At 55.6% G+C, this 15,628-nt stretch overlaps 1 protein-coding gene across 1 annotated transcript; it reads left to right on the top strand.

Moving 5' to 3' along the window:
* Positions 1 to 9,316: 9,316 nt before the first annotated feature.
* LOC100082165 (ly6/PLAUR domain-containing protein 2-like) lies at positions 9,317 to 14,116 on the top strand. The gene is made up of 3 exons (XM_007661395.3): positions 9,317 to 9,546; positions 13,442 to 13,561; positions 13,810 to 14,116. The coding sequence occupies exons 1-3, from the start codon at positions 9,483 to 9,485 to the stop codon at positions 14,019 to 14,021; spliced, it is 396 nt and encodes a 131-aa protein (XP_007659585.1). The 5' UTR covers positions 9,317 to 9,482; the 3' UTR covers positions 14,022 to 14,116.
* Positions 14,117 to 15,628: the final 1,512 nt, after the last annotated feature.

The following is a 15,628-nucleotide window of genomic DNA, read 5'->3' as shown; positions in this document are numbered from 1 at the left end:
GCTATAGCGCTGGGGTGGACCGCCTGTGAGGCCCTGGGGATTTGGGAGAGGAGACCTTGCTGTGTGGGGTCGGAGGCCCACTCACGACCTCTCGAAACCTGTCTCTGCCACTCATCTGCTATGCGATCTTGGGCGAGTCACTTCATTTCTCTGGGCTACAATTTCCTCATCTGTAAAATGGGGTTTCAATGCCCATTTCCCTTGTACTTAGACTGTGAATCCCACATGGGGCAGGGACTTGTGTCCGAGCTGATTATCTTGTATCTACCCTAGAGCTGAATACAGTGCTTGGCACGGAGTGCTTAACAAATATCCAAATTATTACTGTATGTCCAGCTTTCCCCAAAGGCTGGTGAGGGGCCAGGACAAAGAGAGAGAGAGGTCGGGGGTGGCGGGGTCTCCTGCCACGAAGCCTCTGCTTGCTGAGGGCTCATTTCTAAGTTGGGGTTCAGAGCACACACATGCGGAGATGAGATTGTCTGCCACGCACATGTTCTTTCAGAGATTAAGAGTTGTAGAGAATCCTTCCCCTTTCCTGTCATTTCACCCTGGCACTGGCTGAGCCTGCCTAAGGACCAGCAGGAGATGGCATGACCACCTGGGGAGGTGAGGCTTGGGGGCTGGAAGGGAAGGCTTAGGCCCAGAGGCAGCCGGAAGACCAACCGGGCAGGAATCGAGGGCGTGCGTCGTGGTGGGGGTGAAGAGACCGAAGAGGGGAGAAAGGTCCGGATGTCGAACTCGGTTCAAAGCCCTGCTCCTGAGATGACAGCCACCAACTCCTAATGAGGGTCTCCAGTCCAGGCTTGGCCGAGGAGTATCGACCCCCAAGGCTGAGCCTGGCTGCACCAGAAGATGGGCAGCAGAGAGCTGAAGAGCTGATCCACCTGTATTCCGCAGACCCGCCCCAGGGACTGGAGGGTTGACAGCTTCTTCCAGTTCCAGGAACAACTGGTGGGAGAGCGGATTTACATCCTGCAAGAACCTGCCTGTTGGCCCGGAGGCAAAAAGGCCACGTCATCCCCAGAAGGATTTTCTCTTCCCCACAAAAAGGAGCAAAGTCACTGGGTTTCTCCTCAGCTAACCCCCTCCTCGTCCCTTGCATTCAGGCACTGGCATCCAGTAAGTGCTTAACGGATTGCCACAGTCATCACCATTATTATCCATACAGGGACACTGAGGCTGGGGGTCAGCTGGCAGGTCAGGGCCGCAGACTCCAAGGGCTAACAGATTCCACTTCAGCCCCCTCGGCCACTGGGGTCCCTCCCCTGGTCTCTGACATCACTGTCACCCCTGGAAGACGCTGGCCCTACTGGGCCAGGGATTTCCGTTACCCCGACTGGGCCCACAGACTGAGAAAACAGATTCCCATTTCAGCTCCCCCTGTTTCTCGGCCCCTTCTCTCATCCAAGCTCCTGACAGCTTGCCCCTCTGCTCTGGGTCCCTCCTGCGGCCTGCCCCCACGGGGTCTGTCTATCCATAGACCAGTCTACCCCGAGTTCCCTGACCCTTGGGAACTTCCTGAGGGCAGGGACTGTGGCTGCTCTGACAGGAACCCAGGAGCCTGATTCAGGGCTGAACCTCCTACAAGGGGTAGCACGATAGAGATGGGGAGTGGGGCATAGACTTAGGCACCTCGGAAGTGCTCAGAGGAGGCAGGGATGGGAGCAGGAGGATTGGGAGGCAGTGGGCAGAGGGGGCCAAGATGGCAGCAGCAGGGGCAGGAGGCAACAGAGTAGGTGCATGACGGTGGCTCCATTCCCACTCCACTACTCTTCCCCCCTCGATGGGACCCTGCAGAGTTGTTATGGAAGAGCGGGCACTGCCAGCCTGGGACCCGCAGCCCCGACTTTGCCCCTGGGATGACTAGCCAGCTGACTTATTCACCCCGGGCCTGAGTGGGGCACAGTTCACAGTTGGAGAAACCGAGGGTGAAGAGCGGCAGCCGGATGTGTCCGAAGACACGGTCCAAGTCAGTGCCGGGGCCCACTCCACAAATATTCCTGCCTCGGTGTGTTCCGACACCAGAAACCCACACCACCCATCTGGGGCCGGGGGTGGACCACAGGGGTCTCTCCCAGCTCCCTCCCAAGTGATCGAACCGCCTGGTGGTGGATTGTCCCTCAGCATGATGATATTCTATGTGACTTTCTACATTGCTAACATCTCTGTTCTCCCTGCCCGGTAATCCCAGCCCTGGCTAATCGGCTCAGGGTATTCTCCCAGAAGGAATCTTCTTAGAAGATCTTGTTAAGCGGGTCTGCCTAGTCCAGTCTGTCTTTCTGTCTGCTCATGTCTCTCTGCCCAGATCTTTCTCTCTCCCCAGGTCTGTGTGTCTGTCTCCCCAGATCTGTCTGTCTACCCAGGTCCATCCATCTGCCTGTCTGGGTCGGTATACCCATCTGTGTCCATCTGCCCTGGTCTTTCTGCCCAGCTCTGTCTATCTTTCCAGGTCAGTCTGTCTGGGGCATTGAAGTCTGTCTGTGAGTCTGGGAAATGCTGAGGCCACACAACCCCTTCTCTGTCCCCAACTCAGGGAATAATAATAATGATGATGATGATGATAAGAATAATAATAAAAAATAATGGTACTCGTTAAGCGCTTATTATACGCCAAGCACTTTTCTAAGCACCGGGTAGGTACGAGTCACTCGGGTTGGACACAGTCCATGTCCCACATGGGGCTCACACTCTTAATCCCCGTTTTACAGATGAGGTAACTGAGGCTCAGAGAAGTTGAGTGACTTGCCCAAGGACACACAGCAGACATGTGGCAGAGCCGAGATTAAAACCCAGGTCTTTCTTACTCCCAGACCCTTGCTCTATCCACTAGGCCACCCTACTGGCCCTGAATTGGGGACTCTTCAAGGAGCGGTGAGGTTAAGGAGACAGCTCCAGGACTTGGGTGGGTTTTGGAAGAGGATAGTCTTGGGAACCCCAGGCAGGTGGCTGAGGATCCTAATAATGATGATGATGATGATATTAATAATAGTAATGATAATATTTGTTAAATACTATATACCAAGCACTGGGTAGATACAATACAACCAGATTAGGTAGTCCCCGTCTCATATGGAGTTCACATTCTAAGTAGGAGGGAGAATATGTATTTAATCATCATTTTAATAATGATAATAATAATTTTAATATTAGTTAAGCGTTCACTATGTGCTGAGGACTGTTCTAAGCACCGGGGTAGATACAGGGTAATCAGGTTGTCCCACGTGGGGCTCGCAGTCTTAATCCCCATTTTACAGATGAGGTAACTGAGGCACCGAGAAGTTAAGTGACTTGCCCAAGGTCACATAGCTGACAAGTGGAGGAGCTGGGGTTAGAACCCATGGCCTATGACTCCCAAGCCCGGGCTCTTGCCACGAAGCCACGCTGCTTCTAAGCAGCATTTTACAGATGAGGAAACTGAGGCAAGGAGAAGGGCCGGGCTCAGGGCTCCAAGTAGTGAGACCCCACATTGGCCATTTGACAGGCACGGGTGGGGTAGGGGGCTATGCCCCAGCTGCCCACCCCTCCCTCCCTTGAGGGTGCTGATCGTGTAAGAATCAACCCACAGAAATGTGTATGAGAAGCAGCATGGGCAGGTGAAATGAGCCCTGGGACTGGGAATCACAAGATCTAGGTTCTCATGCCAGCTCCTCTGCTTACTTGCTGTTTAAACTCGAGACATGTTCATTTGTGTTTAGTGCACTGTGCTCTCCCAAGCGCTTAGTACAGTGCTCTGCACACAGTATTTGTTTAATAAATATGATTGAATGAATGAGCAGTGTTTGGCCCATAGTAAGCGCTTTACAAATGCCATTAAAAAAATGGTGGAAGCAGGCTTAGCTCCGGGTCCAGAGGAGCTCTGGGCTGGGGTCCTCAGGGATCAGGCTGGTCCCACAGTCGAGGCAGGCAGAAAAGCCAAGCCCACAGCTACCTGGAATCTGGAACCAGTCTTTAGCAACCCCGCCCTCCCCACCCGGGGGGCCTCCGCCAGGCCAGATTCCCTCTCACTCTGCTCCTCCTGGAGCACCTCGGTCCCGAGAACAGATGAGCCCCTGGCCCTGGCATTCCTCGCAGAAGAGCCATCTTCACATCCCATCCATTCGGCCCCGGCTTCCCTCCTGGATGGAAACCAGCCTGGTGCTAATAAAGAGTGCCAGCCTCCGGGAAAGAGGCCCAGGAAGGTCCGCTGTTGCTTCAGGTCGACTGAGCAGCAAAGGGACCGGCTTCAGTGTTAAGCATGGGCCTCTGCTCCCAGAGTGGCCCCTGCCCCCAACGTGACTCCTGCCCCGGTTTGGTCCTGGCTCCCGGGGGCTGGGCACGCAAAGATCACATGACCCAGCTAGGTTCCACCCACTGCCCACAGAAGGCAAAATAAAGTAGTTTTGAATCCTCACTCAGCCTCAACTGGAAATGGCAAGGGGAAGTTCTTCCTAATGGCTTCCTGCTGCAGTTGAAGATCACGGTATCTCCGGTCATCTGTTGGGAGGTCAGTAGCTGTGCATCCACCCCGAAAAGAGACTAGTGTGTTTCTGTTTATTGGTGGATCTGATGCTAATTCCCTCAGGGCTGCTGACTCAAAGGAAACCACATCAATCAATCCATCACTTAATAATATTTAGTAAGCACCTGTTGACTGCAGAGCAGTCACTCCATCGGTGGTATTGGTTGAGAAGTAATTGTGTGAAATCTCCTGAACTGAGCACTTGGGAGAGTTCACGACATTTGGTAAACACAGTCCCTGCACTTGAGGAGTTTACCATCTAGTGAGGACAATGAAAGTATTACAGATCACACGCGGTCCAGTGCTCCCCGCACAGTTAAGTGCTCAATAAGTACCATGGATCGGAGGAAGATAGGAGGATGTTACAACTACATCAGAAATGCCAGGGGGATTGTGAGTACGTAAAAATACCTAGATGAAGCAGAAATGCTGAGGTGGTAATTGGAGGGGATTTGACCTGGGGAGAAGAGAAGTCAACCGGGGAAGACTTCCTGGGGGAGGCATGATTTCCAAAGGACTTTAAAGACAGGGCAATCAACCAAACCAGGGTAACTACAGGGCTGGGCAACCCAGCTTGGGCAATCAGGAGGCATCCAGACACTTCAAAAGTCCCCAACCACCCCACCCACCGGTTCCGTGTGGCGGTGATGATTGCCGCAATGGCCACGAGCGGACCATGTCCGGGACCCCATCACCCTTGGATTCCCAGCGGGATCAGAGGGGGCCGTGGTGAAGCAGCTCTCAGTAGGGGTCAGATGTGACATCTGGGGCAGGTCCGGCTTCATTAGCCACAGGGAAGACCAGATGCCACTACAGCCTTGTCCGCCTTCAGCTTGGCTTGACCTTGCTACCCAGCCAGTCTGCTGACGGCCTGCCCCCAGGAGGTGCTGGCCTTCAAGAGTGAAGGATTCCAAGCCCATCGATCGCAGACTCAGTCCAGAAGACAAGCCCTGCAGGTATTTATGCATAATTTGCAGAGACAGGCTTCAGTCCGGAGGCAGAATGACAATAATCAGAGAGTCCAGAGGGTCAGCACGATACAATCTGGAAAGGCTGCCTGGAGGGGAAGGGGTTTCAGCAGGTCCCAGGAGAATTTGGCAAAGGGGGGGAGGGTGTGGGGGTGTGTGTGAGGGGTGTGTGTGTGTGGGGGGGTGTTCCACCTCGTTTTCTTCCTTAGGAATCATTTCCCACTATACATCTAATAGAGGGGACAGTAGTTAATAGTAGTAGTAATAATAATAATGATGGTATATTTCCTAAATGCTTACTATGTGCCAAGCACTGTTCTAAGCGCCCGGATAGATACAAGGTAATCAGGTTATTCCTTCATTCAATCGGATTTAATGAGCACTTATTGTGTGCCAAACACTGTACTAAGCAGGTTACCCTACGTGAGGCTCACAGTCTTGCTCCCCATTTTACAGATGAGGTAACAGAGGCACGGAGAAGAAGTGAAGTGACTTGCCCAAAGCCACACAGCTGACAAGTGGCCGACCCGGGATTAGAATCCATGACCTCTTACTCCCAAGCCGGGGCTCTTTCCAGTAGTAGCAGCAGCAGCAGTATTTAACGGTGTGCACTGTATTAAACATTTGGAAGAACGAAGTCAAAAAATGTCACCAAACTTCCTCCCCACTTCCAAATCTAGATCCCAGGTTCAGAGGAAGCAAGGAGAGACGATCCACTTTGTCCACAAAAGCAGCCAGCAATCAATCCTCCTCCTGCTTTCCACTCTGACCCCAGCCCCAGAGAGACAAGAAAACAAAATAAATCCATTTGAAATGGATCTGTTCTTTTTTTCCCCCTCTCTTTTCCCCTCACTGCTACGAACTAAACACATAATGTTCCTGTACGCCCTTTTTTTCTGCAGAACTCAGAGCTTTCATAGTACCAGCGGTTCATTTCCTGGAGGGCAAAGGATATTCCCAAATTCAGGCTGCTGTCACTCAGCAACTTCGCAGGAACTAAAGACACATCATAGCAACCGGGAAGGTCACTGGTTCGGCTCCCTGCTGCCTGAGAACTGCATAGTTTCACTGCAGTTGCCGGTCCCCCCCCAAAATGTGTTCAATTCCTTGCTCAGCTGTTTAGCCCTGCTGAGATTTTATCTCTTCCTGCCTTGTATGCAGTCTTCCTCCACCTTCCACTAGTTGTGGAAGCTACATTTGTCTGCCTCTCCATAAGACTGTGATCGCTTCAGGGCAAGAAATGTACTCTCCCAAGTACTTAGTATCCCGCCTAGCACTCAACATCGCTCAAAAATGTCACTGATTGACTGATTGATTAGCTCTACATTCTCCTAGTTAATAGACGGGAGACAGAGGAGCTTACAGCCCGTGGAGCTGTAATCCCCACGTGGGGCTAGAGCAGAACAGGGCAGAGAAAGGTAGCCAGAGAAAGGTGACCAGATGTCTCCACTGGGACAGGACAGTCCTGAAAATCTGTTGCCCACTTGGTTTCAGATTTATTTGCCCTCATGTCCCCAAAACTCAGCGATCAACAGGGGCAACCCAAAGTGGCTGGGAGGGAGATAGGTGCTCCAATTTGCAATCTCTTCTTGAATCTGTTCCTTGTTCCACCAGAATGATGAGAGTGGAGGCAACAGAGCATGACTCTCCTTCTCCTTAGGAGAAGATTGGAGAGGCTCTGAAGAAGAATAAGGCAGCAGCCACTAAGGAGATGGCAATGGGGTTGGCTCATAGACTGGTCTTTTACAGGCAATGGGGTTTTCAGCCTGGTTTGCCCCAGGTCCATACTGACATGGATGCCTTTAAGGTCTCAATTGATATATGAAATGCCCCTACTACTTAGTGCCCCTGTGGCTTCTGCGGGTGAGTCTTATGACTCAGAACTGGAGACTGGGCACCTGGGGCTCTGGGAGGGGGACTTGGCAGCTCTGGAGCAGGTCAGGAGGCCTGGGTCCACCTGGAGAATTGTTTCAGGCTGGGGCAAGCTAGGGTAACTGCCACAGAATGCCACCGGTGATGTCAACCCACTATAATAAATGTCCAGACAGTGCAAGAAGTTGGGAGGAGTGGGGATGGATAAGCAAGGAACTGGGAACTGTCACCTCTGAACAGGAAGAGGTGTCCATGGCTCAAGCAAGCAGGACTTTATTGCCAAATGGGGTCTATCAGCAGACTGCCCTTTCTGATCCACTGCCTCGCCTCATCCCTTCTCCCCATTTCCAGGTTACTCCGCCCCAATCGTGGCCTGTTCAGGATTTGGCTGGCTGTGTCTCCTCCACTGATCAATGGATCCAGGTCTTGGGGGTACTCCTCTCTTGTCTCTGATCTGTCCTTCCAGGTTAGGGTACGCCCCTCTCTACAAGGACTTGGTCCACAAGCTGGGAGAAGCATTTTACTATCCTAAACTTGTTAATCCTTTCACTCCCAACAGCCTGCCCCACCCCGAGGGCCTATCCCCAACCTACCTAGGGCCCCAGGTGCAGTCAGTTTGGTGTTTTTTTTTAATGGTATTTGTTGAGCATTATTACATGCCAGGCACTGTTCTAAGCACACAGGGTAGATACAAGATAATCAGGTTGGACACAGTCCACGTCCCACTTGGGGCTCACGATCTTAATCCCCATTTTACATATGAGGTAGCTGAGGCACAGAGAAGTGACTTGCCCAAGGCCACACAGTCGACAAATGGCAGAACCAGGATTAGAACCCAGGTCCTTCTGACTCCTAGGACTGTGTTCTACCCCTAGGCCACACTGCTTCTTTACACAGGGCTGGGGGTGGCCAGAGACGCCCGATGAGTCTCGAAGCGGTGCTTTCCCTTGGGTGAGGAGCAAAGATACCCAACCCAGGGGCCAGGTCAGGCAGGTTGGCTCGGGACTGTGAAGAGATTAGGCTAGGCCTGAAATAAACTGGGCTGGGGTCTAGAAAGCGCGTGGAATGAAGGCTCTCGTCGTGACTGCCCCGTCTTCATGGCCCAGGATGCCCACCTCCCTCTGTGGTCCCATCAGGTCAGGTGGGTGACCATTCCTATTCCCTCTCCATCCCTGGATCTCCTGAGAGGTGGACAGCGGCACGTAGCTAGCAGCAGGAACGATTTGGGCTAGGCAGAAAGAAAATCTTGAGGTTGTGAATGCACGCTTGGGAGATGGGGGGGAGACTATGCTCCTTCTCCCTGTGGATATTTAATAAGCACCCAATCAATCATACTGTATGTACAGAGCACCTTACAAAGTACTTGGGAGAATGCAATATAACTGGGCTGAAAGATTAGTTCACTGCTCGCAACAAGCTTACAGTCTAGAGTGGGAGACTGACATTAATATAAAAAAATAAATTATGGAGATGTTCATAGTGCTGTGGGGCTGAGGGAGGGGTGAATAAGATATGCGTATGAGAGACACCCCCATACGATACCTCCCTTCTCTGTGGTGGCCCCCTTCCCCCCAACCCTTCCTCACCCTCCAACCGGTAGCCTGGTTTAGAGGGAGGGGAATAGATAGGATGACCTCTCCATGTCCCCAGAGGAGTCCAGGCCCAGCATGGCTGGGGAGAGGGAGGAAAAATGAAGTCCCCGGGGCCTTGCCCCACCCGTGGGGTTGGAGGCTCCGGGGCGGAACAGGTGGCGGCCAATCCTGTCTGCGAGCGTGGAGTCAGCCAGAGGCGTTGGTATCGGCTAGAGCCGGGAGAGGTGGGTGGAGGAAAGGAGGGCGTCGATCTGACCAGGGACCTGCTGTTCCTTCTGGAAACAAGCTGAAAGGGGCCGATGAGAGAGGCCGGGAGAGCACCCGAGAAGACAAGGGAAGGGGAGGGAGCAAGGGTGGGTCCCACATAATCAGTTTCTGTGTCAAAGCAATTACTTGCAGCCCTCTATAATTTGCTCTCCAGATTAGCAAGTGTCCTGAAGCCCAGCTGCAGCCAGCTTCCCCAGCGGAGCGGAGTGGAGCGGTTATATAGCCACCCGTGGCTGAGGGATTCCCGCTTCACTTGTTGCTGCTGCTGCCTGGAGCTCGGGCCAGATGAAGATGGTCCTGCGGGCGTCGGCGCTGATGTTGCTGACAGTGGCTCTGTGCATGGAGTTGGGTGAGGCCCGGCCTGGGTGCCCAGAACGGTCCTGGAGATTGTGGGTGGGGGGCAGAGAGAACCAACCCTATCCTACTGGTGCTTCCCTCGGTCCCCTTGCCACACCTCAGGGGAACAGAATCAACGGGGCAGAAATTCCCAGCTGATCCCGGACCCTCCTTTTAGGAGTCCACACTCTCAGAGAGACCACCTTCTCAGTGTGGATGAGGTCGATGCCTCCCTACCTGGAGGCAAGGGGCTGGTCGGGAAAACATCGTCTAGCCCCATGCTTGCAGGACTAAATTGGGTGGGGGGGGGGGGCGGTGAGGGGGGAGCGTTGGAGGCCTCGAGGTCCCTGAGGTTTTTTCTTCCTAATTTCCTTGGGGTTGGTCAAGACTTAACTCTCGAATAACCACAGTCCTGAAGCCGGTGGAGGGGAGATGGGAGCCGGGAACCGGATCGTGAGAAACCTCACCCGAAACAGGAAATGCTCCTTTGCTGAAAGAACCCTTCAGTCAAGTGGTTCACAAGGAACTGGCTTGGGTTTCCTCTCTTTTCCTCATTCCTGCTCCCCTCCCCAAGTCTAACCTTGATGTCTCTTCTTGGGAGAGGAACGGTGGAGTCGGGCAATGCAGGCTGGGCTGGGGGAGTTCACACCCTGGAAGGGCAGGACCCCTCCTGCCGGCTGGGGCGGGGTCTTCATGCTGCATTGAGGGTAGGAGTGAGGGATATTCTAGGGGAAGCTGGGGGGTGTGGGAGAGACCAAAGGGAGATGGTGCCACTCGGCCTTTCCCCGGCTGTGCCGTGCTCTGGTGAAGAGGGGGTTTCTTTTTCTTTTTCCAAGTTCCCTCTTTTGCTTTTCCACGACCTTCTCCTCTGCCTCCTCATTCCATCTTGTTACCTGCTCAGCCAGCCAGGTCTCGGCCCAAGTTGAGGGGCCCGTTGTCTCCTGCCCTTGGAGCTTCCAGAAACAAGTGTCCCCGGTGGCTTAAAGTGTTCCGGCTCTGAATGACCACTAACCCGTGTGGGCAGAGAGTTGGGTGGGACTGGCAGCCGGGGCGAAAGTGCTGGGGGTGGGAAAGCGGGGGAGACTTTCCTTCTAAAATAGACTCCTATAGCTTCTCCCAACACCCGTAGTCACTAGTGGAGATTCAGGAAAGGGGGGACGCAGTGTCCCCTCCTCCTCCTGACCTCATGTCTCTGGCCTGGGATGCTGGGGGAGGGAGAGCTGGGCGCTAATCATTTCTGGCCCAATCGGGCTGATCGGAGGGTCCGTCGTGGACCCGTCTCACTCCAGAACAAGGAGGGAGCCGCATAATAATGGTATTTGTGGAGGGGGCCAGATAATAATGGTATCTGTTAAGCACTTATTCTGTGCCAAGCTCTCTTCTAAGCACTAGGGTAGTTACAGGATTACCAGGGTGGACAGAGTCCCTGACCCACATGGGGCCCAGTCTAGGTAGGCAGGAGTAGGATTTAATGCCCATTTTACAGATGAGGAAATGGAGGCACTGAGAAGTGAAATGACTTGCCCAGGGTCACAGACAAATGGAAGAGCTGGGATTAGAACCCAGATCAGAGAACAGACGATGCAAAATACACGGTCAGAGGGAGACCCCCTGAGTCCTCCAGTCATGGGCCAGGCACTGAGACATTCCGGCCACCAGCCGAACCAAGAAGCCCCTTGAGGGGTGCGGAGGAAGTGAGACCGGTAGCGGAGAGGAAGAGGCGGCTGCAGCCCCGTAACGATGATTATAGTGACGTGATGGCAGCATCCCACTCCCCGAGCTGTGTGCTCCCCAGCGATAACGCGGCGACCCTGTCCTGCTCCCCAGCCTCTGTGCCGGCAGGAGGGGTCCTGCCCTTCCAGGGTGCGAACTCCCCCAGTTGCCTGACTCCGCCGTTCCCCTCCCACCGAGAGACATTAAGGTTAGACTTTGGGAGGGGAGCAAGAATGAGGAAAAGAGGGGAAACCCAAGCCGGTTCCTCGAGAGCCACTTGACTGAAGGGTTCGTTGGACAAGCGAGGGTTTCTTGTTTCATGTGAGGATTCCCCAGTAGTAATGCCGCGGCTCTATCCCGCTTCCAGGCTCCATGCTCTCCGGCTGGGTCCAGTGAAGCCCGATGAGCCCCGAATGGTCAGCAGGGGAGTCTCAGAGGAGGGTTGGGTTTTTTTCTCCTCCGGCCACCCCCCTCCTTTCAGCCCTGCTTGGCGTCACACAGGAGGGCCTGGGTCTTGGACAGAATTGGAACAGATGGGGCCCCCAAACTTTAGGGATGAAGGAGATGCTGCGGTTTTGCCCTTTACCCAGACCGACTCCAGGAAGTTGCAGCGTGCAGCGCGGCTCGGCGGAGAGAGCCCGGGCTTGGGAGTCGGAGGTCATGGGTTGGAATCCCGGCTCTGCCACCTGTCAGCTGTGTGACTGTGGGCAAGTCATTTCTCTCCTCGGTGCCTCGGTTACCTCATCTGTAAAATGGGGTTGAAGACTGTGAGCCTCACGTGGGACAACCTGATGACCCTGTATCTGCCCCAGCGCTTAGAACAGGGCTCTGCACATAGTAAGCGCTTAACAAATACCAACATCATCATCATGCCCTTCCCCCCCGTATCCCCAGACCTCTTCCCCAGACTCAATAGTTGGCACCCCTTGATGGCAGCACTGCAATGGCGTTGGGTCGGTTCTTCTTGAGTTCCTACTTCCAGAGACTGAGTGGTCCCGACTATACGCTTCATTCATTCATTCAATAGTATTTATTGAGCGCTTACTATGTGCAGAGCACTGTACTAAGCGCTTGGGATGAACAAGTCGGCAACAGATAGAGACAGTCCCTGCCGTTTGACGGGCTTACAGTCTAATCGGGGGAGACGGACAGACAAGAACAATGGCACTAAACAGCGTCAAGGGGAAGAACATCTCGTAAAAACAATGGCAACTAAATAGAATCAAGGCGATGTACAATTCATTAACAAAATAAATAGGGTAACGAAAATACGCTCTCCACTCTCTGCCCCCCTGAAGGCCCAGATCTGTGTGTGCACAAACCTGTGTGTGTACATGTGTGAGGAAGGGCATGCCTTTGCAGGTGGGGGGCGCTTCTTGTGTGAACTGTGAGAATGTTTGGGTATGGGTGGGCGTTGGCCTATGTGTTTGTGTACATATATGTAGAGGCGTGAGCCATCTTCCTGGTCAGAGGGAGGCCCCTCAAGGGCAGGGATTACGTCCCCTCCTGACCTCCGGGCAGTCAGGAGGGAGGGAGCGTGACTCGTCCTTACCCTCCGCGCCTAGGCCTGTTGCGGCGTGTAGCCGGTCAACTCCCCTTTCTTCCATCATCTCTGCCGCCCCGCACGGTTGGGCGAACAGGGATGGGACTTGCTGATGGGGCACGAAGCCGCTCCCACCTGCAGCAGGCACAGCGCCAGCCTGCCGCCCCAAGGCACGCTCTCCCTCCCTTGCCCGTTGCCCCAGGCAAAGCCCAGCTGAACCAGCTGGCCGACGCCCCGCAGGAGGCGGGAACCAACACGGCGGGGCAGTGGCCAGCCCGGCTCCCCCCCCAGGGCACGGAGCCCGGTGGCTCCGGAGCCTCGGGTCACGGCGGGGTCGCGGTCTCTCTCCGGGTGAGGGGTCTCTCTGGGCCTCGGCCAGCCGACCGCATGGGGAAGGTCATCGGGCAGGGATCCCAGGCACCCAGAAAGCAGCAAGCACACCCTGCGCGGATGCCCTGAGCCGGCAGGCGGGTGCAGCAGGAGGGATTTCGGCCGGACCTCAGGTGGTGATTACGAGGGGAAGAGTGAAAGCCCTAAGCTTCCCCTTGGCCCGTCTGCATCAGCCGGGCCCTCGTCCTCATGACCCGCGAGACGGTGCTGAGGGGAAGGAGGCCGAGTCCGACGGGTCCCTCGGGATGCCCTCCCTCTGCAGGTGCGGCCCTGCGGTGCTACACCTGCCCCCAGGAGACTGACCTCTTCCAGTGCACGCAAGTCATCAGCTGCTCCCCCACGGACACCATTTGCAAGACCACCACCTATTCCGTGGACTCGGGTAATGGCGGCATCGAGCTGAGGGAGGGGAGGGATAGTAGAGAGGAGGGAAGTGGGGCGGAAGGAACTGGGCAGGGGGGCCCCTGTCCAACTTGTCTTCAGGTCGATCCTTTCAGGTCCACGTTTCCCGATGTCCCAGCAGCTCTGCTCCAAGGTCTCCAGTTCTTGCCTCCGCCCTCCGTCCCTCTGTCTCCGTCTCTCTCTCTCATTCTTTCATTCACTCTCCTCATGACTCTCCCTCCCCTTCAGGTTACCCCTTCTTTGGCAACATCACCGTCACCAAGGGCTGCGCCAACAAATGTGTCGCCTCCGACGTGGATGGCATCGGGATCACCCGGCCCGTGTCCTGCTGCAACACGGACCTGTGCAACACGGACGGGGCGGCCGGCCTGACGGCCGGCACCCTGACCCTGGGGGCGGCCGCCGCTCTCGCCCATCTCCTGCTCCGGCTCTGGCCGTAACCGGTCCTGTCCCTCAGGCAAGCTGCGGAATTTACTGAGCACTTACTGGGTGCAGAGCCCTGTACTAAGCGCTTGGGCGAGTACAATATAACGGTGGCGAGAGATTTGTTCCCTGCCTACAAGGAGCTTCGGTCTAGAGGGGAGACAGACACGAAGCTATATTCTGGCATTTCCTTCATCTGTAATTTTAAGGATATTTACCTACATGCTGGGGGGCTGGGGAGGTGGGGGCAGGGGTGAGCCTAAGGGCAACAAAGTCCAGTACGTAGGGGACATACGGAGGGGAGGGCGGGAAGGGGAAATGAGGGCATAGTCGGGGAAGGCTAAGGAAGGGAAGGGGGAGAGAGGGGAGGGCGTAGGGGCTCCCGGCTGGAATAAAGTGACTCCAGGCCAGCACTCGGCTAATTCGGGCATGGTCGAGGCCTCGCCTTCCGTGCCCACCGATCACGAACAGTTGCTGCCACCATCAGCACCTGTCTATCTGGCCGGCCTCTAGCACCAGGGTCCCCGCCCTTGGGGAGCTCAAGATGTTCCAGGGAAATCGGGCCACCCTGGGAAGGCCCTTCTCCGGGACCAGTAAACGGAGCCAAGCCTCAGGCTGGGCACTTCAAGGAACAAAGGATGCGAGCTTGGAGACGGTCAGGGGTAACCCCCAAACTTGGGGCTCAGTGCCAGAAAAATCCCCGATTTTCATGTGACTTCAGCCTCCCCACTGGGGCGTGGCGTCCCCGGGCCCCATCTGGCAGCGGGGAGCCTCCGGGCGGCTAACAGGGGGGCCCGGCAGCAGAGAGAATGGATGGGTGCCCCAAGACCCCGCACCATCGTTAGCTAACGTTGCAGGCCAGCCAGCTGCGGGGATGGAGGTGGGGGGAGGAACACTGAGTCCCCGACCCCCTGTGGTTCAGAAGAGGCCAGGCAAGTTTGGCAGCTGCTGGAGCCTGGGCCTCTTGGAAGACAGGATGGAGTCTGGAGGATGCAGCGAGGTGACCCTCACCCGGGGGACAGGTGTCGCCGGCTCTCCAGCTGTGTGGACGTTTAGGAAGCAGCTGGCCCTCAGCCCCCTGACTTCCCACCTGCAGGTCTGATTTAGCCAGGACCCATCCCCTCCCCGGCCCCCGCCCCGGTCCCCGGCTAGCATCGTGTCCTGGGCCCCACGGAGGTTCTCGCCAGCCAAACCTCCTCTGAGTCTCGCGCCAGTGCTGGGCCTCAGGTCCCCTTCCTTCCCCCGTGCGGGCCCATCTGTCTCCACTTCTTCCCCTGCACCTGTCTGCAACGGGGGATCCCTGGCAGCACCTCACCGAGAGACCAGCAAGTCCTTTCTGCCGTGTCGCGGGAGCAGAAGGACCATCAGCTCTCCAAGCCCCGGCACTCAGCCCAGGCCCTACTCCCCGGTCTCCAGCTTCCTTCTCTGCTTCCCGGGCCGCCGGCGTTGTGATATGCTCCTGGGCCGGGGTTGGGGTGCTGAGTGAGAACTAGGGGGGCTTTCTTTGCGGCAAAGGGGTACATTTTCCCTCCCCAGTTCTCTGTGCCCTGTGGCAAAGCGGTCGGTTTCCCTGCCCCACGCCTGGGCTCCCAGTGCCTGGCAACCCCAGATAGGGTGTGACTCG

This window comes from Ornithorhynchus anatinus, chromosome 4, assembly GCF_004115215.2.
Source record: "Ornithorhynchus anatinus isolate Pmale09 chromosome 4, mOrnAna1.pri.v4, whole genome shotgun sequence".
In the NCBI taxonomy this organism is placed as follows: Eukaryota; Metazoa; Chordata; class Mammalia; order Monotremata; family Ornithorhynchidae; genus Ornithorhynchus; species Ornithorhynchus anatinus.
This window is presented reverse-complemented; position numbering and strand designations above follow the sequence as displayed.